Source organism: Microcebus murinus, chromosome 6, assembly GCF_040939455.1.
Source record: "Microcebus murinus isolate Inina chromosome 6, M.murinus_Inina_mat1.0, whole genome shotgun sequence".
NCBI lineage: Eukaryota > Metazoa > Chordata > Mammalia > Primates > Cheirogaleidae > Microcebus > Microcebus murinus.
This window is the reverse complement of record NC_134109.1, coordinates 26,118,201-26,144,868: the sequence shown is the minus strand read 5'-3', so window position 1 is coordinate 26,144,868 and position 26,668 is coordinate 26,118,201. Positions and strand designations below refer to the sequence as shown.

General features: G+C 40.2%; 1 protein-coding gene across 13 annotated transcripts in view; it reads left to right on the top strand.

Moving 5' to 3' along the window:
- TTLL5 (tubulin tyrosine ligase like 5) overlaps positions 1 to 26,668 on the top strand; it is a 278,632-nt gene that overhangs the window by 233,558 nt on the left and 18,406 nt on the right. For 12 of the 13 annotated variants that reach the window (XM_012742399.2, XM_012742392.2, XM_076003842.1 and 9 more), the window contains 2 exons: positions 1,792 to 1,874; positions 5,935 to 6,057. In XM_012742399.2, the coding sequence (XP_012597853.2) occupies positions 1,792 to 1,874; positions 5,935 to 6,056 (205 nt within the window). In that variant the 3' untranslated portion in view covers position 6,057. The remainder of the gene's footprint in view (positions 1 to 1,791; positions 1,875 to 5,934; positions 6,058 to 26,668) is intronic. The other variant, XM_076003845.1, reaches the window with a different exon arrangement.

The following is a 26,668-nucleotide window of genomic DNA, read 5'->3' as shown; positions in this document are numbered from 1 at the left end:
GGATGTTGCTCAACAACAACAAAGAACTGAGCAATATGCAAGCTTTACTCTCCCAGGTAAAATTTTTACTTGTGAACTAAGATCAAGGCAGATGGGCCCAACAGGTAAGTGTTTCTATGGGCATGATGGGTCAGATTCTTTCAAAAAATATTTATTAAATATTTGATGTGTGCAAAATGCAATATTAGGAGCTATGGATACAACAGTGGATAAAACTGATACAAACTGTCTTTATGGAGCTTACATTCTGGCAAGGATGACAGATATTAAGCAACCGTTATATAATTTTATAATTATGATAATTTTAATGAAAGAGTTACAGAGAGCTATATGAGGCTATAAAAGGAAGACTTGACATGGTCTGTAGGATATCAAACTAATCCTAGAATTTCTGAGATATGTGACTGGGGAAGCTCTGCTTAGGGAATCATATGTATTCTGTCCTGTCTCTTGTCAAAGTTGGCATGAGGGGAAGTGCTGTATAACAGTTTCTCAACTTCGGCATTACTGACATCTCGGACAAGGTAATTCTTTGTTAAGAATTCTCCTGTCTATGCACAGGAGCATTTTCCTGTGCACTGTAGGATGTTTAGTGCATCGCTGGCCTCTATCCACTAACTGCCAGTAGCACCCCATAGTTGTAATAACCATAAATGTCTTGACATTGCCACATGTCCTAGGGGTGGGGGTGGGGGACAGAAAACTCTGTCCCTCCTACCTTCCCCAGTTGAGAACCATTGCTCTACATGAAATTTTTTTTTTTTTTTTTGAGACAGAGTCTCACTTTGTTGCCCAGGCTAGAGTGAGTGCCGTGGCGTCAGCCTAGCTCACAGCAACCTCAAACTCCTAGGCTCAAGCAATCCTGCTGCCTCGGCCTCCCAAGTAGCTGGGACTACAGGCATGCGCCACCATGCCTGGCTAATTTTTTCTATATGTATTAGTTGTCCAATTAATTTCTTTCTATTTTTAGTAGAGACAGGGGTCTCACTCTTCCTCAGGCTGGTTTTGAACTCCTGACCTCGAGCAATCCTCCCGCCTGGGCCTCCCAGAGTGCTAGGATTACAGGCGTGAGCTACCACGCCTGGCCGAAATTTGGTTTTTTTTTTAAATATGTTTTCTATAATTTGTCTAAGTCAATACCAGGAATTTAATTTATTCAATAAATAAGTATTTATTGAGTACTTATTATCTGCCAGGCACTGTTCTAGGCACTGGAGACACAGCAGTGATCAAAGCCTGTACTTTCTTTCTTGAGACAGGGTCTCATTCTGTTGAGCAGGCTGGAGTGCAGTGGCACTATCATATTTCACTGCAGCCTCCAACTCCTGGGCTCAAGTGATCCTTCCACCTCAGACTCCTGAGTAGCTGGAACTACAGGTGCCCACCACCACAGCTGAATAATTGTTTTACATCTTGTAGGAATGGGTCTTGCTCTTCCTCAGGCTGGTCGAACTACTGGGCTCAAGTGATCCTCCTGCCTTGGTGTCCCAAAATGCTGGGATTGTAGGCATGGGCCACCGCGCCGAGCCAAAGCCTGTGCTTTCTTGGTGCTACATTCCAGTGGGGAGAAATGGACAGTAAATTTTTAAATAAGTAATATTTCAGAAGAAGGGTATAGGTTGGTCATAAAGCTCCTCTCTGAGAAGATGACATTTAAACAAAGTCTTGGAAGAAGCAAGGGAATGAGCCACATGAGAGGAGATGCTGGGAGCAGTAGGTGAAGCCATTGGAGGGCCTGTGTTCACATCGCCTTTCTGTCTGCAGGTCTGACCAAGCTCTTTTGTGTTTCAGAGGGTCCTCCGTAGAAGGGCAGCTGAATGGACTCCAGAGCAGCCTTAACCCTGCAGCCTTTGTGCCCATCACCAGCTCCACAGGTTAGTGGGCAGCAGCTCTTCCGCAGGTGGGACAGCAGGGAGGGTGCTGGGCTTAGCACTTCCTCTCTTCTGTCTCCAAAGAGAGTGCCAGTTCAAAGGACAAAGTATCCAGGCTCTTAAAGCATTGACAAATGGGCGTTTTTATTATATTCTTCTTTAAAATAATTTTTTTAAAGCCTAGGATAGGCATTTCCTGGAACTAGTTTAGGGTAATTGAAACTCCCCAATCTGATAGAATGGTGTCAGATTTGCAACATTTAGTAAAAATGCCGTGTATTTTTATTAAAATTGACTAGTATTTCACTCTTTATATTGTATTTCCACGTGTTGTATCTGTCACTTAATCCTCACAACAGCCCTGTGAGGTTGATCTTCTTCTCTTCCCTCCCTCCCAAAAGGAAACTGTGGCTCAGAAAGTTGAAGGGCTTGTACCAGGTTATACATGGACGCAGAGCTGAGGCTCTGGTTGACACAGGTCTTTTCGTGCTAATGCCACGCAGTCTATTGACAGGTTGTTATTGAGAGCCTGAAGCCTCTCAGCATAGGTGCATACATATAAGTTAGGCAATGTTGGCCCAGAGACAGTCTTCTGTGAATAATGATAATAAAAATGCACTACTAAGTAATCAGAAAATTGAAAGAAAATCACTTTGATTCAATTCAATAAGTACCATTAAGCAGCTGGAGGAAGGAGCACGCTGGGCCCTGAGATACATATAGGGTAAACGAGTCAGACTCCACTCTCAGGGAACTTACAGACTCATGGAGATAGAAACACTGATAAATTTCCTCAGCAGGGAATGTGCCACAAGGTGGGGCAGTATCCGGTAGCTGGGGCACACAGAATAACAATAGACAACACTGACTGAGCATTTGCTAAGTGTCAGACACAGTTCTGAGTATTGTACATGTAATATAACTCATTCACTATACAGGCATATAATGTAGGAACTGTAGTCCCCATTTCACAGGTGAAGAAATAAAGGCTTAGACAGATTGTGAAGCTTATATAAAGTCTCACAGCTAGTAAATGCTGTGACAGTATTTGAACCCAAGCATTTGAGCCCAGATCTTTAGGGACTGAGGAGGCATTCCTAGAGGAAGAAACACTGAAGGTGGATCAGTAAGCCAGGATAGGGAAGGCTTCCAGGAAGATGGAACGGTATGTGCAAAGGCTGGAGGCAATAAAAACGCGCTGTGTTTTGCAAGCCCCCGCGGGTCAGTGTGGCTGGGGACTGGGGTGTGAGCGAAGAGTGGCAAGAGGAAAGGTGGTGAGGCAACAGCAATGGTTTATGAGCCACGCAGGGAACTTGGTCCTTGTCCTGACAACAGAAAGGAGCCAGGGAAGAGTTTCAAGCAGGGATGTGAGGGGTGGGGATGTGGTTTGACATAATACACCTTAAAATGATTACAAGATCTCTGAGAAGCCCAGATACTTGGCTGCAGTTGGGGATAACTACATATCACTCATTGGCTTATTGTGAGGAATAAACGAAGCAATATGTATGGAAGGGCTTTAACTACACCCAGGTCAGGTAATATTATGATAGGAGTATAAAAATTTTTCTCCCTTGAAAACCTGAATTCAAGAAATATTTGATGGGGCCGCCTCTGGGAGGCCAAGGCGGGCGGATCGCTTGAGCCCAGGAGATTGAGGTTGCTGTGAGCTAGGCTGACGCCAGGGCACTCACTCTAGCCTGGGCAACAAAATGAGACTCTGTCTCAAAAAAAACAAAAAAAAACAAAAAAATATTTGATGGGTATCTACTCACTCCCTCCTACTTCCACCCCAAAAAAGAATTACTAGAACATGGCTGTTGTTTTTAAGGAAGTAAAATGTCCACCTAGAATTGTTATGGACTGTGAAGTGAGTTCTCAGAGAATCATGGCCAAGTTTAAAGGATTTTTATCTTTAGAAGTCTGCAAAGCCTAGGAGATTAGGAAACCCAGACTCCTTGATTTGCATGTCTAATTGATAAATTAAGTATTAACTTGAAATATATGTGCTCTCTAGCAAGTTGGAAATTTGAGGGGTCAGGTGGGACATACTTGCAGCATCTTAACCATGAATTAATGTTTACTGACTCTTGGTGAAGATATTTAGAAAATTTTGCAACACTCATACTGAATTTGATATCAGCTTGAAACCACAGAGCAAGGAGAAGTTGTGCTTCCTCCTGACTTCTAATATTGACATTTCCCCTACTTCTGCCTTAAGGTAACAAGCAGATTATTCTTCTTGACTTATTTAGATAGCCTATTATTTACTGCTTTTGTCATCAAATGACCCTGGGCCTCTAAATTCCCTTGAATTTGTTTCTATTATGTGATTTTCCTGATGTTCCCAATCTTTAGTTAAAGAAACACTTAGAAACATGATATAGTAAGGTTCAGGCATTTTCCATACTTCCCAATAAACATTTTTACCTTCACAGTCTTAGTGACTAATTCTGTTCCGGTTATTTATACAGCTAGTTTCATAACTGCCTGGAAATCTGTGTTTCAACTACAAAGCGTGTGTTTTCTATATTGCAAGAAGATTTAAAGCAGTTATTTTAGGGGTTCAGAAGGGTGTCCTAAGAAAAGGAAGTTAGGTTGCTAGTGGTAGCATTTTTCTTTAAACTCACAAGAAAGGATAACAATCACCATAATGAGTCAAAAAATTTACACTCCTATACTGGTTGAGAAGTTTGTGCCTATACTGGAATCCCTGAACTTTCTATGAAAGGTGTTTGGTGCCTGTCTGGTCCCCGTTAACTCAGATGGTTAAATTTTGTATTAATGAGTTCATGAATATAGCAAGTATCTGTTTCTGGCCCCTTAACCCATTCCCTAAGTCTGGACTCTCAGGCTTTGAGCTGTGTGACTTTGTTTCTCAGGCAATCTGGATAAGATAGTGATTTGTCCTAGGGCACTGTTTGAAAGCTCCTAGCAGAGTGCCTGGAATGCTCCAAGAATGTTACTTTTCTTTGACTTTCCTAACCTCAGGCTATGTATTCAAAGTTTGCTATGGAAAGGAAGGTGTAGAGTCAGCAAATTGGGAAATTTGAGAAGGAAGCTCCAGTGAGGGCCATTGGCCCAAAGCCAACATCTTGGCCTTCCTTCTTTATAACCACGACGTTCTTCTTGAGTTCTGAAGTGGTGATGGTGAACTAAAATAGCAGAGAGCAACAGATTAGATAACTGACATTACTCTCGTGCTGATTTGATAATGTAAACTACCATTATTATAGGAGTCTGAAGCCACACCAGCTGCCCTCGTCCCTGGCCCTTGGCTTCTGCCTAAGCCTTTCCTATCCTGGAGTCCAACTTTTCCCCACCCTCTTCTATTTTTAAGCTCTTATTGGTCTGTAGTTGGTGGAAGAGACCTTACCACCTTTTGAAAATCAGTGATGGATTTCATTTACAAGAAGTAAGAAGTGATGTCCTTGTTAAATGTTTATTGTTTGGGCCCTTGTTAAAATTTGCTATAGCTTTGTGCTCTTTGCGTGGGGATGGGTCAACAACATGTCAGTGTGACTCTGCCTGCCCACTTCATTGTGTCCCTGAGACAACAGGAGAAAGGAACTTATTTTAATATATATATATATAAAGTAAACCCAGTGGAGCTTAAACACTAAGGATTTGGAAGTCACTTTAACTTTCAAGTGAAATTATTTGCCTGGAAGCTCTCCATGGAATGACCTATTTTCATTATCAAATTCTTATTCTCTTCACCACACATTATATAGTTGTTGGAGCTCCTGGGTGGATCAGGAGTATTTTATAAAAATAAAAATAAATAAAGCTTTTGAGATGTTTGCCCTGTGTTCAATACCCTTTATTGCTCCCAAAACATTCTTCTCTCTCCAGGAACAGAGGGGTCAGAATTTGGGTTGATTACCCACTTTTATTCTGTTCAAAAGCAAAAGAGAGACTATGGATTTGGTGTTTGGCAGGAAGTGGGGTGGCAGCATCTGGGAGGACAATGATCCCCTTACCTAGATTTAGATTTGACCTCTTGTCCTTTGGGCCAAGATCAAATATAGTGTTAAGTAGGGATTTTTTTTCCATTTTTCAGGATCTTTGGAAGCTCCCCAAGTTATTTTCGCCAGATCCAAACCCTTGCCCACACAGTCTGGAGCCCTTGCTACAGTTATAGGACAGAGAAAATCAAAGTCGGTGAAGTCAGGGCCAATTTAAGGTAACAGTAAGAATAAAAGCATATTTTTATCATTTTTCACTTGCTGACTTTATGCCAGAGCAAGAGACTTGGTAACTATCAAGAGAAGTGATAGCTTTTCAAAATAACAGTGAAGCTGGGCTTTATAAAACTAAAGCTCAGAAGGAATCTCCAAAACTGTGGGTCAAAGTTGAGCTACAAATAGCTTGTGTCTATAATGGTCTACCAGTAGGTGGTGCTGTGGCAGTAAGAAATTTCTCCACTGTTCCTAGAGCCATTTATTTAAAAATATGGGGACTTTGAGACAATACAAAGAAAGAAACTAAAGCCATAATTGAATTATCACAGGTAAAGTGTAACAGAATACATGGGAAAACATATTTGAAGGTCAGGTTGAATAATCTCAAGAAGGAATGGATATTATCAAAGAAGGCTTTTAGACTAGAATTAGGTAGTTTGTGAAACTGGACTTTCAGATAATGGGAGGCAAGGAGGAAATAAATTTTTGTCTTAAATTTTAGTGAGGTTGATGAATTAATTATGATTTTTACTGAGTTATTTAAAATAAGCATATGCTATAATTGGCAGCAAAACAAACTATATACCCCAGCCTACACCTATCCAAAAAAAGCTCATACATTGAGGAATGATCTAGCTTGATCTTATGAAGCTGTATCTACACTTCCCCAGTGCTGCCCTCAGTGTTTTGTTCCCAGCTATGGCCTTCAAAACTTTCCAGAAAATTCTATGAAACTTCAAGGCTTTGATGATTCTTTTCCTCGTTGCTCTGCCCTATACTCTAAAGCAGTAATGGCACACCTGCTATAAGTTTAATACTCTTTTTACCTCTAGGGGAATATTTAAAAACTTGTTTGAAAAGCATTATTCATCAGAATACCCCAGGAGAGCAAAGGAGAGAGGGAAATTATTTACCCACCACAGGATTCATTTACATTGGATCAGCAAGCTTCAAATATCTTTCCCCAGCCCATATAAACTCTTTCCAGAAAGGAATGAGGAAAGAGAAGGGAACACCAAATCCATGGCTTGGTCATCTACCAAAATGTACCAGAGAAAGTGAAAACAACCAGAGTTCTGTTGGTGATACTTAGCCAATGGGCCTTTAATTCTGATGCTAAGCAGCCTGTACAATGATGAACAACTACTAAAATATAGAAAACTAAAGTGAGAAGGTCAATATTTCCTTCAGGAGACTGTCAGCCAGAAGAATGAATGTGACATCAGGCTCCAAACCAAACTGATGGTCTGCCAAGAAGTAATCACGTCCATCCATTTCCAGTATTGTGAGCCTTGGACCTGCCACAGTTGTTATATCTCTTTCCTTGAACCTCTTTCATCAATATCCCTTATAGTCTACCCTGAACATTACATGGCAAAATAGGATCATCAGCAAAGAAGCCTTGGGAAAGAGCCCATCTCTCAACATTTAGATCTTTGTTGCAAACACAGCCCTGCTGAGCCCAAGCCATACATAAGCTAGGGATGGCTGATGCTATGCTGTGTAGTAAGGTGCTCAAGTGAGATAAGGTGCTTTGTGATGCTGTGCTCAGGTGGTAAGACAACATGCCAGGTGTGTGTGTATGGATGAATAAGACAGAACAGCTCAGAAGGTCTCAGAAGTCCAGCCTCCCATGATGCAGTGTAATTGCTAGGAAGCTGCAGAAGCAGGCCTGTCAGCCTGGCATGTGGCAGAGGGCAGTGAGTTGCCTCTCCTTGAGCAGGGAATTAGGTAGTTTGCAGAATGAGAAGGCAGAACCCCAGAAGCTGCAGCTCATCACCCAAAGCCTGCTTTCTTTTTGTTGTGAATGCACTGTAGACGGCAGAGCTCCTTCAGGCACAATCACACACACAAATGTCATGACCAGCTGTGACGGTCCTAGAACTTCTTTACATCTGTGTTTAGAGAGGCAATCAGGTTAGATTAGAGAATTTGAGTTGTGTTTGTATAACATGTTTTATAATACTGAGAAAATATCAATTGTCCTTATCAAAGGGTGGAGGGAGCTACGCTAGCTATGCTAGTAGAAGAGTATTAAGAACCAAAGCCTATCTAAGACCCCTATATGCCACCCTCAGCAAGTGTTGTATTTAAATACAGATATTGTTCTTTGTTTTCTTAGATTCTGTATTGTCTATTTGGCATCTGGACGTCACAATACCAATTATATTAACTACATTTTCTGTATTCTTGATGCTCTGGCATTTTGGGGGCCTTACAGACCCAGGGAAAGATTGCTTCTTCCATGACTAGCTAATTCTTAAAGATAATAACAACTTGTCCATGAGTACACCTTTTATATGCAAACCAACCAATCCCAAATTTCTGCCCCTAACTACTTCCTTATCTACTTTCCTATACCAAGCCAAAATTTCCCTGCCCTAAATCATCTCAGGGCCAGGTACCAGGTAACTAGATACCATCCCTATATCTCAGAGTCTGCCAGAATTATTCAGACTAACTAATCCAAAGCTGCTTACTTGCCCTGCCTTGCCTTTCCCACATAAACCCCAATAAGGGCTCTGGCCTAGACTTTCCTACACACACACTCCTCTCTTCTGCCTCCTGACCAACACTGGTCCTTTCCTGTGACCCTGTGTGGTATGCAGTGACCCCCTTTTCTGGAACCCATGAGAATAATCAACATCTTCCAAACCTTGTTTTCATTTCCTCCAGTGGCCACATCAACTTTACCATACCATATTCAACATGTACATTCTTAAAACAGACATCAAGAAGAAAAATATCTTTAATTTGTGGTACAAGGAACCGGGGAAAATATGAATTAGATTTATATCACCCAGTTCTAAGGAATTGGTCGTAGCACTTCATTATAGGCTGGTATTACACAGTGATATTTTAACAGTATGTGTTTTGCTAGTGTAGATCAGGCTGCAGTCACACAAAGATGCGGATCGCTCTACGAAACAAAATCACTTGGCTGTCAGCCATTGAAATTTCGTGCTTTCCTGTCCTGAAGCCTCTTTCATTTCATTTTTTTATTTTTTTTTTTTTTGAGACAGAGTCTCGCTTTGTTGCCCAAGCTAGAGTGAGTGCCGTGGCATCAGCCTAGCTCATAGCAACCTCAAACTCCTGGGCTCAAGCAATCCTCCTGCCTCAGCCTCCCAAGTAGCTGGGACTACAGGCATGTGCCACCATGCCCGGCTAAGTTTCTCTATATATATTAGTTGGCCAATTAATTTCTTTCTATTTATAGTAGAGACGGGGTTTCACTCTTGCTCAGAGCTGGTTTTGAACTCCTGACCTCAAGCAATCCACCCGTCTCAGCCTCCCAGAGTGCTAGGATTACAGGCGTGAGCCACAGCACCCGGCCTCATTTCATTTAGTAACTGTTTCTATTAATACCTTCAGAAACAAAACTCAAATATAACTCAACAACCTGGTTAGAAGTTGGGAGAAGATAACCTGGCTTTTGGTTTGGGGGAAAAAGTGGGGGTAGTTCTAAGAACCTACCCAAAGGGAATTCATTTGCCTCAAAGAAAACCAGAGAACTGTATTTCTGACACAGATGAAGAAATAGGCTACTGAGAAAGATAACATCTGCAAATTGATATTTTCTCTTGCTAAACTGGCAAAATCCCAAGAGAAGAGTGATGATTCTTCAATTGCTAACAATTACTACTTTGTTATAAAGAGACAAGGGAAGTGCAGTGGCCCCTTTCTCAAATTACACTTATATTATAGAAGCATACCCACCTCCTGGAAAAAATGCCTGGCACCTTGGATTGTTAGAGTTGCACCTACCACTGCATCTTGTAGCAAAACTGTGTGGTCTATGTAATAATACCCATTCACTTTGGGTGGAAGAAGATCCAGTCTTTTCTTGTAGCCCTGAACTGGGCAAGTAACCACGTAAGGTTGCCTCACTCTGTGAGTCTTTATACATATCACTCCAGGTTATCAATCTATTCTCTGTGGTTATCCAGCCTGTGAACCCACACACCTTGCTACTAGCGTCAATGGGATGCTTGTTGTAGCCACATACCTTTGCTTTACTATCCTTATATCCTCAGGACATAATTGCTCCTGAAAGTTCTAAAGAAAGAAAATGGCATGCTAAGCCATGCCTGTCTTTGGAAAAGAGCAAGCTTTCCACATGGAAATATTTACAACTTTGCTTACCTGATCTACAGAGTTTGAACTAGGCCCCAAAGAGTGTAGGTGTATAACTGCAGGGTTTGGAGAATGATGACTTGACTTGAAGTATATTATCCTGTTGGCATGATTGGCACTGATATTTATCCTTTATTCTTTCAAATTATGATTATAAAGAAAAAGACTCAAATTCTCTTAAGTCCTCAAAATGAAGACCATCACTAGTAAAACTAAAACAATAGTCTCTTACACTTCTTAGTTCTCATCTTTCAAACATGCAGGTTTCAGTTAGCACCATAGGTGTCAAGGCGCTCTCTTCTCTTGAAACCTAAAATCCTGGCTATCCAGTTATCTGATGCCAGAGAAGGAAGGGCTTGGATGTGTGGACTATCCCTGTAACTACAATAAACATAGCACCCCCAGTATAAAATGGGGATAGAAGTTGAAAAACAAGCCTGGTTTTAGGATGATGGAGTGAAGAAAAGTCAGCTAGTTAGAAGTTGCTACAGTAGCAGTATTTGTTTGTTTGTTATTAGCTAGAAGAACCATTCTTTTATATATATATTTAACTGAAAAGTGACTTTGAGGGTTTTCCACCTCTTCTCTTCTTTTGTAATTTGTCACAGGAAATTAAGGCCTCTGCCAAGCCCAAATGAAGATATTTTGGAATTTGACAGAGTTTTTTAACTTACTATGACTGAGCTTCAAATTTTATTAAGTAATGGATTGTTCATAGTTTTTAATCAGATATTGGATTATGGAATTTTCAAAACCATGACTTTTTCTTAGAAATATGACTTTTTTCAGGCCTTTGTCTTATATTTATTCATCCTTTTTACTATTCTCCAAAATAAATCACCACTGTGCATGTGTATATATACTTACTCTCCTCTTTATGCAGAGGATTTGAGTTATCCACAACAGCCTTTTGATTATCAAGAAGAGAGATAACCTCGATTTACCTTTGTTAAGGGAAGTTATTGCATATAAACACAAGGAAGAAACAGTCTCAAGAGCGAGACCTCATGAAAACCTGCAGCCTGATTTGGGGTAATTAGCAGCTCTACTGGCTAAGCAGTAATTCTGTTAGTCCATCCCTGTGACCAGGTTGTTTGTTGTCTCCTCAGCAGGTATCTTCTGCTGTTACCCAGGTTAAAAGCTGTGCTCTGCTAGTGACTCAACCTCTCTGTGGGATTCTTTTTCTTTTTCTTTCTTTTTTTTTTTTTTTTTTGCATGCAGTTTTCAGAAAACACAATCAGAATCCTTGCCATTCATTGATCCAACAAAGTGCCACTGGTGGGCAGAACTCCCTCTCCCAGGCCTGCATAGCTGGCCTAAAGTAGGCGGCAGATGCCTTCCAGACATATGCTGGCCTGGTACTAGGGTAGCATGATTATGTGATACAAAGCTGCCAATCTATGCATTTCTGGAAATTTTCTTCAGATAGGATTATAGCTAGACAGATACAACATAGACTTTTAACCTCTAGTATAAGGGTCTTAAAATATAAAACCGCATGCAGTAAAATAAAATAATAAAATATGAAGGGTAAATCAGGGCCAAAACCAAGATAATTCAAATTTTTTAACTATATGGTGAAATAAATTTACTATAATTGAGGTGAAATTTGGTTTTGAGTCTCCTGACATCCAGGACAAACAGGGAAACATGATAAATTAGAGTATGTAGTTCTTATTATTTAAAAAAAGAATACTCTGGGGGGAAATCAAGCTTTTTCCTAGTTTTCATTCTAAAGGAAGTGTTTTACATACTTTATAGAGAGGACACCAGATGAATTAGTAGTCAGCCAACAGCTAACCAACTATTAAAGTAGTCAGTAGTAGCTTGTTAGTCAACAAGCCAACGTAGTGATGTGTTTCATATGGCTACTTCTTGGCATGAACTACATACACAAAGGTAAAGCGTTATAGTACACATCAATGAAGACAGTTTTGTAAGGGGTCAAAACTAACATAATCTAGGTCTCTGTGTCCATATAATCGAAGGGCAATTTAATGGTTACTTATAGGACTGGATGAATTGCTGTGTCTTGAATAATCCTAAATATAACTTCTCTCAATCGACTGTTTGATAAGAATTAATTGTGCTCTTAGGCAAGGGCCCATATACCTGGTCTTTTATCTTGCCATTTGAAGATGAATCTATATGCTTTGGAAAGCAGGAGGCAGAGGCAATACCTCCTGAAAACTGTGGAAGCTAAGCTGTATTCTCACCTCTCATGGCATGTTTGTTCTCTGCTCCTTTATTTACATACACAGTTTCTTCTGCCTGGACACCATCCCCTCACTTTTGCCTCCTCCCTCACCAATATGCTTAATTCCTATTGGTCTTCAACTCCTTTCCTCCTGTCCAGCCCTACCCTATTTCCACCTCCAATCTGATTTACTTGCTTTTGACTCAGTGCCAACAGAACTCTGATTACCTCTGTCATGGCTTTTACAACATTCTGCTGTCTTTTTTTTTTTTTTTTTTTTTTTTTTTTTTGAGACAGAGTCTCGCTTTGTTGCCCAGGCTAGAGTGAGTGCCGTGGCGTCAGCCTAGCTCACAGCAACATTCTGCTGTCTTTATGGATTACTTGACTGTTCCCTCCACTAGGCTGTAATTTCCAAGAAGCCAAGGATCAGGTCCAATTTGACTCTGAAACCCCAGGCCCTAGCACAGTAGCTCATAGTAAAGGTTCAAGAAATTCTGGTTGATTAATAAAGGCAAAAAAATAAGTAAATAAAAAGAAAAAATAAAGTGACAAAAGAAATAACAACAACAAAAAAAAGAAATTCTGATTGAATAGTTGAATATGTAAATTTTCGTAATTTTGCCTTTGCTTATTCGTTTACTGACATTTAGAAATCTGTCTACATATACAAATTCTTCCTATCCCCTAAGGGTCCAGTTAAGTTTTATCTCGTTTTATAATCCTTGCTCATATACATAATTACATTTATCTTGCCATTTTTTTAGTTCTTAGACCCAGCCTGGGCAATATTACAAGAACCTGTCTCTACAAAAATTTTAAAATTTAGGACCTCTTGGCACAACGGTAGCGCGTCTGACCCTAAAAATTTTTAAATTTAATTAATTAATTAATTAATTTCTTAGAGACTTACAGTTTATATCACAAAGTTTAACACTTCATATATTTTGTCATCTTTTATCACTATTTACTTCTTGGATAAATTGTCTCTTCAATAAGACCATAAACCCCTCGAGGTCAGAATTGAATCCCTAACCACACCCATAGTGCTTCATTACCTTGTAATATAGACCTTAAAGAAAAGAACACATATATACATAAAATTTGTCAAAAAATAATCTATGCCCTCTATTTACCTGGCTTCAAGTAAAATGCCTAACCTCAAAAGATAAAATCTTCTAATGAAGATTTCACAAATAATATATTTTATTATTAAACAATCTTCAAAATCAGAATAACCTTCCTTATAAATTGCCTAGTGTTTCTATCCTATTTCTTGCAATATTATAAAACTACTTCCTATAAAATAGTGAACGACTGATCACTACTCTTCAGAAAACCTATGATATACATTCATAGTCTTACTATAAACATGTTTGTTACAGTGCAGATTTAAGTATGAATATGTTCCACTTTAGACCATATTCAAGGATCTCATTAGAAGGGAACAAAGGTAAATGAGGCTTATTTGGAAAATATTATCCTTCAGCCTTTACACCCCCTAATTAATTAGAGTTCTTCCACTTTATCACACAGATCAGATTTTGCTTTTGAACACTGAATTGTCTTTTGTATTCTCTTCTGAACTCCCCATGCATTCTTTAGACTCCTCTTAAAGTATACAATACCTGAAACTAGACACCACCCTCTCATACTAGAGTTATGACTAGTGTTGAGTATTGTGTAAAAATCTATCATCATGGTTCTGGAGTCATATGTTCTACTTTATATGTATACAGTATTCTCAGAAACATCATGACTATTGTCGTCAGTAGCAATACCTAAATTTTGTAAGAATTCCAGAATGCAGGAAGGAAAGTGCATAACTCCGAAGTTAGACTGAGTTGTGTGGGCTCTGTCATTTCCCATTTGGCAACTTTGAGCTAATCAGTTAGCCTCTTTGAGCATCAGTTTCCTCATATATACAGTTAGCATAAAAATATCAATCTTGCAGGACTGGGATGTAAAGATTATAGATTACCTCAACAGTAACCAAAAATCCCTATGTAAAAATGTTCTTGAACAGACATTTCTTAAAAGAAGATATACACATGGCTAATAAGCCCATGAAAAGATGCTCAATATCACTCATCATAAGGGGAATGCAAATCAAAATCCACAGTGAGATACCACTTCATACCCATTAGGATAGCTACTATTCAAAAAGAAAAAAAATAAATGTTAGGGAGGATGTGGAGGTATTAGAACCCTTGTGCACTGTTGGTGGGAATTTAAAATGGTGCGACCTCTATGGAAAAGAATATGGTGGTTCCTCAAAAAATTAAAAATAATTGAATTGCCATTATGATCCAGCAATTTTGCTTCTATGTATATATCCAAAGGAGTTTAAAGCAGGGATTTGAACAGATATTTATACACCCATGGACACAGCAGCATTATTCGTAATAGCCAAAGAGTGGAAGCATCCCAAGTGTCCACCAGCTGATAAATGAATAAACAAAATGTGATATATACATCCAATAGAATGTTATTCAGCTTTAACAAGGAAGAAAATTCTGCAGTAGGGTACAGTGTGAATGAACCTTCAGGGCATTATTCTAAGTGAAATAAGCCAATCACAAAAAGACAAATACTGAATGATTCTACTAATAGAAGATATCTAGAATAGTTAAAATCATAGAGATAGAAAATAGGATGGTTATTACCAGGGGCAGGGTTACAGGGGAATGGCGAGTTATTGCTTAACAAATAAAACGTTACAATTTTGTGAGATGAAGAATTCTGGAGATGGATGGTGGGATGGTTGCACAATACTGTGAATGTACTTAATGCCACTGAACTGTTTACTTAAAAATGGGTAAGCCAGGCACCCTGGCACATGCCTAGAGTCTTGGCTGCTTGGGAGATTAAGGCAGGAGGATTGCTTGAGCCTAAGAGTTTGAATACAGCGTGGGCAACATAGTGAGTCCCTGTCTCTTTTAAAAAAAATGGTCAAGATGGTAAATTTTATGTTATGTTAAATTTTATGTGTATTTTGTCACAATTAAAAAAATTATAGATTGTGTATGTAATGCACCCAACCCTACAAAAGAAGGTGTTTTTGTTATCTTGATTTTGCAAAACAGGCTGAAAGAAGCTGAGTAGCTTGTCCAAGCCACACAGTCAATGGTGGAGCTGAAATTCAAACCTAGGCAGCTTTATTCCAGACCCTGCTTAACTGCCTCCTCATCTCAAAACTCTAGGCCCCTCAAGGTGATTTAATCTTATCAGTGCCCTTTCCTGTTACAGCCTCAGCCTCCTGCAGTGTCTGTCTGGTTGTTATCTCAAATTGCTCCTGGGGATTCCTGGCAGAGTAGGGTTGTGTGTAGTCTAGTCTGGCTTTCTTTTTTAATCCAGCCATTTAACTTTCCCTCATTTGGATGGAGCCAGACCTAGGTGGGCCTTCTGCCTCCACTCCCCCGCATGGAGGAGATGCTAGTGGTAATCTTTCTCACACGCCACCTTGGAAGGGGCAGCAGTTCTGATTGACAGAGGGAACTTGGATGCAGATGAGGCCCTGCAGCAGATGGTGGAGCTGAAGGTGGGAGGGGAGGGGACAAAAAGGAGGGTCTGGGAATCACCCTTGGATTAGTTAAGAGAGCATTCCCTGAAAGTAACAGAAACTTAGAGAATCAGTGGCAGCAAAAGTAAGGAATTTATTCTTCTCACATGTCAAGAAGTCTGGAGACAGGAAGTCCAGTCCAGTGCTGCTCCTCAGAGACATAACTGAGGAAACCAGGCTTCTTTCTTTCTGCTGTACTAACTGTAAAGCACTGGCTTTCATTTTTTTGGTCGTAAGATGGTTCCTGTTCCTACTGGCATTGTGTCTATGTTCCAAGCAAGAAGAGGGGGAAGGGCAGAAGACAGATGCCAGCTCAATCTGTCCCCCTTCCAAAAAACCTTTCTTGGAACCCTAGCAGTTCTAACTAATATATCATTGGCCAGCACTGGCTGCCTTGGCTGCCTCTCCCTAGCAACAGAGGAGTCTGGAGAGGTGGTCTTTCCGCCGGCACATTGCCTCCCAGGGCAGATCCAGCCTCTCCTATTGAGGGAGAAAGGGGAATGGCTGTTCATAAACATCTACCAGTTTTTGTCACAGCATGGTTTCTCTCTGGATGCTCAGTGCCTATTGCAGGGAGTTCATTACCTTTCTGCAGCCCCTCTGCCACCAGCTTCTTGGCTGCCACAAATTAAAAAGCTGTTCCCTGACCTCAGTTTGCCACAGTCCTGGTTCCTGCTACATGGAGTTGAGGGTCCCTATTACCTGGAGGTTGTAGGAACACATGAGAGCCCCCATCTTCCTGGAAGAGTTCAAAAGGTCCATTTAAGTGAGGAATGGAAAAAAAGCTGTTTAAAAAAAAAAGCCTATAGAGAAAAAAGAACCCTATAAATGTGTTTATTAATTAAAATGATATACTTATTCTAATTACAATTCAAAATTATGATATGCCACATCCATTCACATAAATTATTCACTACTTGATATACTTTAGTAGAGTAATGATTATGTATACTCTTAAGTTATGCCAATTAACATTGTTTTTTACACCTTTTTTTTTTTTTTTTTTGAGACAGAGTCTCGCTTTGTTGTCCAGGCTAGAGTGAGTGCCGTGGCGTCAGGCTAGCTCACAGCAACCTCAAACTCCTGGGCTTGAGTGATCCTTCTGCCTCAGCCTCCCGAGTAGCTGGGACTACAGGCATGCGCCACCATGCCTGGCTAATTTTTTATATACATATCAGTTGGCCAATTAATTTCTTTCTATTTATAGTAGAGACGGGGTCTCGCTCTTGCTCAGGCTGGTTTTGAACTCCTGACCTCGAGCAATCCGCCCGCCTCGGCCTCCCAGAGAGCTAGGATTACAGGCGTGAGCCACCACGCCCGGCCTCCAATTAACATTGTTATAAGTTTAATTTTACTATAATATTAAATTCTGTTCACGAATGATGTCTTCTTCAGATTTTGTTCACAGTACAGCTACTTTAAAAACTGAGAGAGAGCCTGGGCATGGTGGCTCATGACTGTAATCTAAGTACTTTGGAAGGCCATGGTGAGAGGATCTCTTGAGGCCAGGAGTTAGAGACCAGCCTAGGCAACATAAAGAGAACCACCCCCCCATCTCTACAAAAAATATTAAAAAATTAATAAGGAGTGGTGGTGCATACCTGTAATCCCAGCTACATAGGATGCTGAGCCCAGGAGTTTGAGGCTACAGTGAGCCATGATGATGCCACTGCATCTAGCCAGGGTGACAGAGCAAGACACTGTCTCTAAAACAAAACAGAATTTAAAAAAAAGCAAAACACTGAGAGAAGTTATTAACGATCCCTGTTTCATTTAGAGAAAAAATTCCTTGTGCTCAGGTCTTTGCTGAGATTCTCTGTTCTCTGAAAAGAACGGGACTGGGGCCTGGTAGCATGGAAAATCCAAAACAGAAGTTCACACAGCAATATTGAGTCAGAGAGTTTTAAAAAGGATTTAAAGCTAATAGTGAATAACAAGTTACAGTAGTCAAGACATTGTGGCATGGAATAGATCGTGGAATAGAATTAAGCATCCAGAAATAAATCCATACATCTATGGCCAATTGATTTTCAACAAGGGTACCAAGACTATTCAGTAGAGAACAGTCTCTTGGAAAGTTGGTTATCCACATGTGAAAGAATGAAATTGGCTCATGCCTGTAATCCTAGCACTCTGGGAGGCCAAGGTGTTTGAGACCAGCCTGAACAAGAGCAAGACCCTGTCTCTAATAAAAATTAAAAAGTTAGCCAGGCGTTGTGATGTGTGCCTGTAGTCCCAGCTACTCAGGAGGCTGGAGCAGGAGGATCACTTGAGCCCAGGAGTTTGAGGTTGCTGTGAGCTATAATTATGCCACTGCACACTACCTGGGGCAACAGACCGAGACCCTGTCTCAAATAGAAAAAGGCATGAAACTGGACCCCTATTTCATGCTCTACACAACCCAAAATTGATAAAAGATAAATGGAAGGGCATAAACTATAAAATTCCTAAAAGAAAGCATAAGAGTAAATCTTCATATACTCAAATTAGGCCACAGTTTCTTAGATATGACACCAAAAAACACAAGCAACCAAAAAATTAGACAGGTTAGACTTCATCAAAATTACAAAATTGTGTGCTTTAAAGCAGCAGTCCCTGACCTTTTTGGCACCAGGGACCAGTTTCATGGAAGACAGTTTTTCCACAGACCAGGTGTGGGGATGGTTTTCAGGATGATTCAAGCACATTGCATTTATTGTACAGTCTAGCCTCTCTACTAATGATAATCCGTATTTGCAGCCGCTCCCCAGCACTAGCATCACCGCCTCAGCTCCACCTCAGATCATCAGGCATTAGATTCTCATGAGGAGTGCGCAACCTAGATCCCTCACATGCGCAATTCACAGTAGGGTTCATGCTCCTATGAGAATCCAGTGCTGCTGCTGATCTGCCAGGAGGCAGAGCTTAGGCGGTGATGCCAGTGATAGGGAACAGCTGTAAACATTGATGAAGCTTCGCTTGCTGGCCAACCACTCACTCCCTGTTGTGTGGCCTGGTTCCCAACAGGCCATGGACTGGTACTGGTCACAGCCTGAGGTTTGGGGACCACGGTTTAAAGAATACTGCCAAGAAAGGTAAGAACCCATAGAATGGGAAAAAATATTTGCAAGTCATATGTATGAGAAAGGATTTGTATCCAGAATATATCAATATGCAGAATTCTTACAGCATAACAAAAAAAAGACAGAAAACTCTATTTTTAAAAATGGGCAAAGGATTTTAACAGATATTTCTTCAAAGAAGATACACAGATGCCCAATAAACACATGAAAAGATGCATCATCAGTCACTAAGGAAATGCAAATCAAAACCACAGTGAGGTGCCACCTCACACCCACTAGGATGGCTATAATTAAAAGACAGGAGCCGGGCGTGGTGGCTCACGCCTGTAATCCTAGCACTCTGGGAGGCTGAGGCGGGCGCATTGCTCGAGGTCAGGAGTTCGAAACCATCCTGAGCGAGACCCCGTCTCTACTAAAAAATAGAAATTAATTGACCAACTAAAAATATATATACAAAAAAAAAATTAGCCGGGCGTGGTGGCGCATGGCTGTAGTCCCAGCTACTCGGGAGGCAGAGGCAGGAGGATCACTTGAGCCCAGGAGTTTGAGGTTGCTGTGAGCTAGGCTGACGCCATGGCACTCACTCTAGCCTGGGCAACAAAGTGAGACTCTGTCTCAAAAAAAAAAAAAAAAAAGACAGGTAATAATAAGTGTTGGCAAAGATATGGAGAAATTGAAATCCTCCTACACTGCCAGTGGAAATGTGAAGTGCAGCTTCTTTGGAAACAGTTTGGAAGATCTTCAAACAGTTACATATATCACACAGAGTTACCATATGACCCAGCAATTCTACTCCTAAGTATGTATTCAGGAGAAATGAAAACATGTCCACATAAATGTTTGTGTATGAGTGTTCACAGCAGTATTCCTCATAATAGCCAAAATGTGACAACCACCTCAGTGTCTATCGGATGATGAAGTGATAAACTAAATGCAGTGTACCTATACAATGGAAAATTAATAAGCCACAGAAAAGAATGAAGTACTGATACATGCTACAGCATGGATGAACCCGGAAAACAGTATGCTGAGTAAAGCCAGTCACAAGGGGCCACATACTCTATGATTCTATTTATGTGAGGTATCTAGGATAGGTAAATATAATGGGCATGGGGTTTCTTTTGGAGTAATGAAATGTTCTATAGTTAGATTATGGTAATGGTTACACAACTCTGTGAATACAATAAAAACCACTAAACTATAGATTTTAAGTGTGTGAATTTTATTTGTATATGAAATATATCTCAAAAAACCTTAGAGAGTGAATAGTTAATATTTTAAAAGCAAAAATAAAAAACAAACAAAAAAAAGCCTTCAATGTAAGCAGTCAAATTATATTTACATCTTAGCCAAATTCCTTAAGAAATACTTATTTAATGTGTCCTGTTCATTAATCCAATATTTGGCTGCTTTCTTTGTATGAGGTATGCTGTAGGGTCTTAGACAAAAAGATGCATAAACCATTGGCAAAGGGGGGCCCAGCTTTGCCCCTAGGGTTTTACCCTCCCAAGGAAGGTGGTGCGCCTGGGAGACAGCAGCTGTCCCTGGGCTGGCCTCACTTGCTTTTTCCGTGTTTGGAAAGGTGTCAGGCTCCTGGGTATTTCTGTTGCTTTAGTCAGCACAGAGCTAGGAGGATCTTGACTATAGTTTCAGAGCCTTAAGCTTCACTTCGTGCTCCAAATCCATGAAAGAGCAGCTGAGAATGGGGCTAACTGTGCCACCAATTGCTTCTCTCCCATTGTTAATCCCTTTAATTCTGCCATTCCTAGGCACCCCTCTCTTGACACCATCCTGTTGCCCACTTGTGATGTGATTGAACAAGTGGCTTGGACTTTGAAAGGTGATTCTTGGAGATACCTCAAGTGACCCAGCCCCTGGCTCTCTGGGATGCTTTTGGTGTTCATTTCCTTGGAACACCAGAGATCTTCTATGGGCTACCCCTTCCCAACCAAGCCTGGTCTACAAAGAAAATATTAATAACTGCTATGGACTCCCTCTGAGATCCTGGCATAGCCATCAGGGTAATTAGGAAGGGCAACATTTCATTGCTAAGCAAAGATTAAGAAGCTTCCAGTCTCAGAGTTTATGCTCTGATACCTCAGTTATTAAATCATGACACAGCTAGCTTTGTGATGAATGAAAAAAAACATACACACACACACACACATACATACATAGACACACAGACTATATTTCTGCTTTGCCATGTCATTGCCTGGTCAAAATGTTACAGTTTAATTTAAAAATTGATCTCTTTCACAAACCCTGGGTTTTATGGCAGAACAAAACAAGAACACATACACACATGACGAATCACTTTTTAGTCTGTACATACTGTTTATAGAGAGCACTAGAATTAAACTAATTCTAATTTTTCCCTCTCCCCAAATTGATGTATTTATCAGTGTTCGAAGATGCTCATTACATTTACAAATGAATACTTCCTAATGGCATGTGGACAGGGACAGCCAGCTGTGTGTTGAGAGTAAAAGGAGTGATAGAGCATTAACCTGCCAGCATTGTCCTGTCGCCTGGGGATTGCAGGGCATATGGAAACCTCTTCTTCTGTCCTGGGCTCTCCCTTAGTTGCTGTAGGAAGGGGAGTAGCAGGAAATGGAATCTGCCCTGGTCACAGGATTTTTTTTAAAGAAACAAAGCATGATCTGATGAAGAGCAGGTTAATCCTGCTATTTCATTTCCCTTTGAGAAAGGGTGGGGCTAGGATTATGATATGAAGTATTTGGTTTCACATCTGTTCTAGGAATTATCCTCGGCATAAATCCATTTTTCTTTTAAGCATCCTAAAGCATCCCAGGGAACTCCTCCTACCCACCCTCCTGGCCCCCACAATTTATTTCATGGTCACAGAGCAGCTGACAGACTCCCAGAAAGATCATCTTGTCATTGCTACAGGAGGGAATCTCTGAGTCTTGGAAGTCAGAATTTCTGTGGATCAGTGGTATCAATTTTGTGTGGTACTCTCCATGAACTATTTAGAATAGAGTAATAGCATACCAGCAGTGTTGTATGGTAAAAAAAAGAACCCAATTTAAAATCAGAAAAACTGGTTCTCATCTCAGCCTTGCTACTAATTGTGTGAACTTGGGCAAGTTATCAAACGTCTTTGTGCTTTAGGGTCTTCATCTGTGAAATTAGGGCCATGTTTTTCCAAAATGTGTTCACAAAATACAAGTCATACAGTCAATGAGAAATGCTCTTTACCCTATGCCACTTATTAAAGAGTCATGATATGCTAACATATTAAAGTCTCTAAAGGGCCTTTCAATAAAGAAACTTGTTTTTAATCCAGCATTTCCCAAATGTATCTGACCTGGAACCATTTTTCCTATAACACTTACACTAATATCTGGGATACTTTGAGAAAGGAGGTTCGTGTCCAAAATGCTAAAAATGTATATAATCTGTTCACATGCTATGGTTACCAAACTCAGTGTAAAGTAACTTTTCAACTTTGAAATCTCATTCTTGGGAAAAAAATAATTTCATATATGGCAAGATGACTCTGGTTATAAAAATTGAACTTGGCCGGGCGAGGTGGCTCACGCCTGTAGTCCTAGCTCTCTGGGAGGCCGAGGCGGGCGGATTGCTCGAGTTCAGGAGTTCGAAACCAGCCTGAGCAAGAGTGAGACCCCGTCTCTACTACAAATGGAAAGAAATTAATTGGCCAACTAAAAATATATACAAAAAATTAGCCGGGCATGGTGGCACATGCCTGTAGTCCCAGCTACTTGGGAGGCTGAGGCAGGAGGATCGCTTGAGCCCAGGAGTTTGAGGTTGCTGTGAGCTAGGCTGACGCCACAGCACTCACTGTAGCCTGGGCAACAGAGTGAGACTCTGTCTCAAAAAAAAAAAAAATTGAACTTAAGTGCCAAAGCAATTATGCAGGCCAACGCAGATTTGTAACTAGAATTCTGAAGAAGTTTTCTGAGACTTCTGTTTTCTACCCCCACCTTTCAGATGTTTAGTGTTCTCGTGTGGCCTTTCAGTGTGTTGGTCTATTAATTATTCTATGAAGAATTATGCTGAGCACAATATTAGGTGCATGTGAGGAATAACAAAATAAATAAATCCAAAGATCCCTAATCTATAATTCAGAGAATAAATATATATAAAGAAAAGTAGAATTTCAAATTTTAAAGCAAGGCAAAAGAATGATTATAAATTCTTATGTTGACTAATGTTGAGTATCCCTAATCTGAAATCTGAAATGGTCCAAAGGCCAGAACTTTTTGAGTGCCAACATGATGCTCAAAGGAAATGCTCATTGGAGCATTTGGATTTTCAGGTTAGGGATATTTAAGTATAATAGAAATATTTCAAAATCCAAAAAACCCTCAAAATCTGTAATACTTCTGGTCCAAAGCATTTCCAATAATGGATACTCTCTCTATAATAATAATAAAATATTTACTGAGAAGATGCAGAGAATAAGGAATTCAAGGAACAATTGGATCAGAGATCAAATGGGAGATACATGAGGGGGAGGAAAATACAAAAATATAATGAGGCAAATAAAGTACTTTTATAGTACTGTGAGAAAGAAGCATTTTCACCTGGCATAAATATTGAAGCTAAATTAACTTTTCAGATCAACCCTAGCCAGATAATTATAAAGTATGGCTATTGATAAATCTTTTGAGACAGCAATAAGGGCAGTTTATTTAATCGCTCAGTTTAGAGAAATACATCCATATATGTAAAGTGTTGGTTTTTAACAGCATTGAGTTTTTGGTGATGTTGGCTTTCCCCTTCCCACCTCTTACCACCAACTCCTACAGCGCCCTTGACCTTCCACTGTAATAGAATTTGCTAAAATATTTTATTTGTTGGCCTCTACCACTAGAATGTAAACTCCCAAAAGGATTGGGAATTAGGAATTCACCACTGTATCACCAGTGCTTTTCAGAGTGCCAGGTAATAAGTGCCAGGTAAGAAGTGCTCCTTCTTAGTCTTTCTTATAAAGCTCTTCACCCTTTGCTTACTTGTTAATTTTCATATTATTCCCTAGAACCCTGTCCTTGGTCTGCTCCCATAGTTTCAGCTGACCTTCATATAGGACAATTCTAAACCTGTACCTCTAGCCAGGGCTGTTACATGTGGTTTCACAGGTTGGTTGTGCCCTGAACAATTCTGGGGACACCATACATATAAAAAATAGGCACATCTGCACTTGCCCAGCCCACACTTCTCTCTGGATCCATGTACCCCAGCCACCTCTGGACATCTCTCCTGAGCATCTCACAGGCCTCTTAAGCATAATATATCTAGAACTGACCTCCTTATCCTCTCAGACACACTCCTCCTGTGGTCCCTTCCTATTCATCTTCATCAGATCTTAACACTGTCCGGAGACATTTGGCTACCATTAACAATAATATCAATAGAAATTTATATTTTATCCCACATTCACTTACTGCCTGGCACTCTGAAAAGCACTGGTGATAACAGTGGTGAATACCTAATTCCCAATCCTTTTGGGAGTTTACATTCTAGTGGTAGAGGCCAACAAATAGAATATTTTAACAAATTCTATTATAATGGAAGGTAAAGGGCGCTGTAGGAGTTGATGGTAAGAGGCGGGATTTCTAGGAAGAGGAAACATCTTATGCAATGGCATGGAAGTTTGAGATAGCATGGCAAGTAGTTTAGAATGACTGGAATTTAAAGCTATGTGTTGAGGGAGTGGTAGAAAAGATAGCTAGGGAAGAAAGCAGACCATGAAGAGCTTTGGCAACCCAGTTAAGGAGTTTTCACTTTAAAGGGAGCTTTTGAAGACTTTTTAGTGGGGAAGTATCATAATCATAGTAGTTTTTAAAAGATCCCTTTAAGAGCAATGTGAAGGATAAAGGATGGGATACAACTGAAGAGATCAGTATAGAAAACACGGTGGAAATTCAAACAAAAAGTGAATTGCATCTGAATTAAGGCAGTGGACATGAATGAGACTGGACTTAACATCTGAGAGGTATTTAAAGGGAAAAGTGTAATAATTGATAAACAATTGGATATGTGGGGTGAGAGGAGGAGCTGGTTTGCTTTCTTCCCTACCTATATTTTCTACCACTCCCCTACACGTACCCTTAAATTCCAGTCATTCTAAACTACTTGCCATGCTATCTCAAACTTCTGTGCCATTGCACAAGATGTTTCCTCTTCCTAGAAATCCAGCCTCTTACCACCAACTCCTACAGCGCCCTTTACCTTCCACTGTAATAGAATTTGCTAAAATATTTTATTTGTTGGCCTCGACCACTAGAATGTAAACTCCTACTGTATCACCAGTGCTTTTCATAGTACCAGGCAACAAGTGAATGTGGAATAAAATATTAATTTCTATTGATATGATTACCAGTCACCAAATATCTCTGGACAGTGTTAAGATCAACTATACAATATTCCTATCCTGTAAACTGTGGGTATTTTCATAACTATTTCTATGCTGCTTTCTATCCCTTCTAAGGGGAAGCAGAAACTCCAAGCATTTTTATAATCAACTTTTTCCCTGATGTTCAGAGGCTATGCTGCTTCATCCATCCAGAACTTTATGGAAATAATAGATATATAGTAGAGTTACCTGTCTTTAATAAGCTAAAGATATTAACTCCACTACTCATTGATGTTGGAAAGAGAAGGAGATTTAAATACAAATCTAGAATTGGCTCAGTGGCAAACTGTGTGTGCCACTGCCCATACTGTGTGTCTGTGCCCATAGTTACTTATAAATTGACCATTTTCAGAATGTAGTTGTTTGCTTATATCTACTTCTTATTCATCCCAACACAGCTCCCAAAGGAAAAAATGTAAAATAAAATGTTAACGGAACATTTTATTATTGTTTTTAAATGTTTTTACCCATAACTTCAGGGAAGAAAGGTGCAAACAGCAAATATGTGTGATGAAATAGTACAGTAGAAAAAATCCTCGACTTGGATTCCATCTCATACCTATCACTTAGTAGTTGTACAGTCCTAAACAATTTAGTTAACCTCTCTAGATTCAACTTTGTCATCATAAATGGAAATATGTTCATTTAGAAATATTTTTGTAGGCCAGGCGCAGTGGCTCACGCCTGTAATCCTAGCACTCTGGGAGGCCGAGGCGGGTGGATCGCTCAAGGTCAGGAGTTCGAAACCAGCCTGAGCAAGAGTGAGACCCCATCTCTACTAAAACAGAAAGAAATTAATTGGCCAACTAAAAATATATAGAAAGGCCGGGCGCGGTGGCTCACGCCTGTAATCCTAGCTCTCTGGGAGGCCGAGCCGGGCGGATCGTTTGAGTTCAGGAGTTCGAAACCAACCTGAGCAAGAGCGAGACCCCGTCTCTACTATAAATAGAAAAATTAATTGGCCAACTAATATATATAGAAAAAATTAGCCAGGCATGGTGGCGCATGCCTGTAGTCCCAGCTACTCGGGAGGCTGAGGCAGGAGGATTGCTTGAGCCCAGGAGTTTGAGGTTGCTGTGAGCTAGGCTGATGCCATGGCACTCACTCTAGCCTGGGCAACAAAGCGAGACTCTGTCTCAAAAAAAAAAAAAAAAAAATATATATATATATATATGTATATATATATATATATATATATATAGAAAAAATTAACAGGGCATGGTGGTTCATGCCTGTAGTACCAGCTACTAAAGAG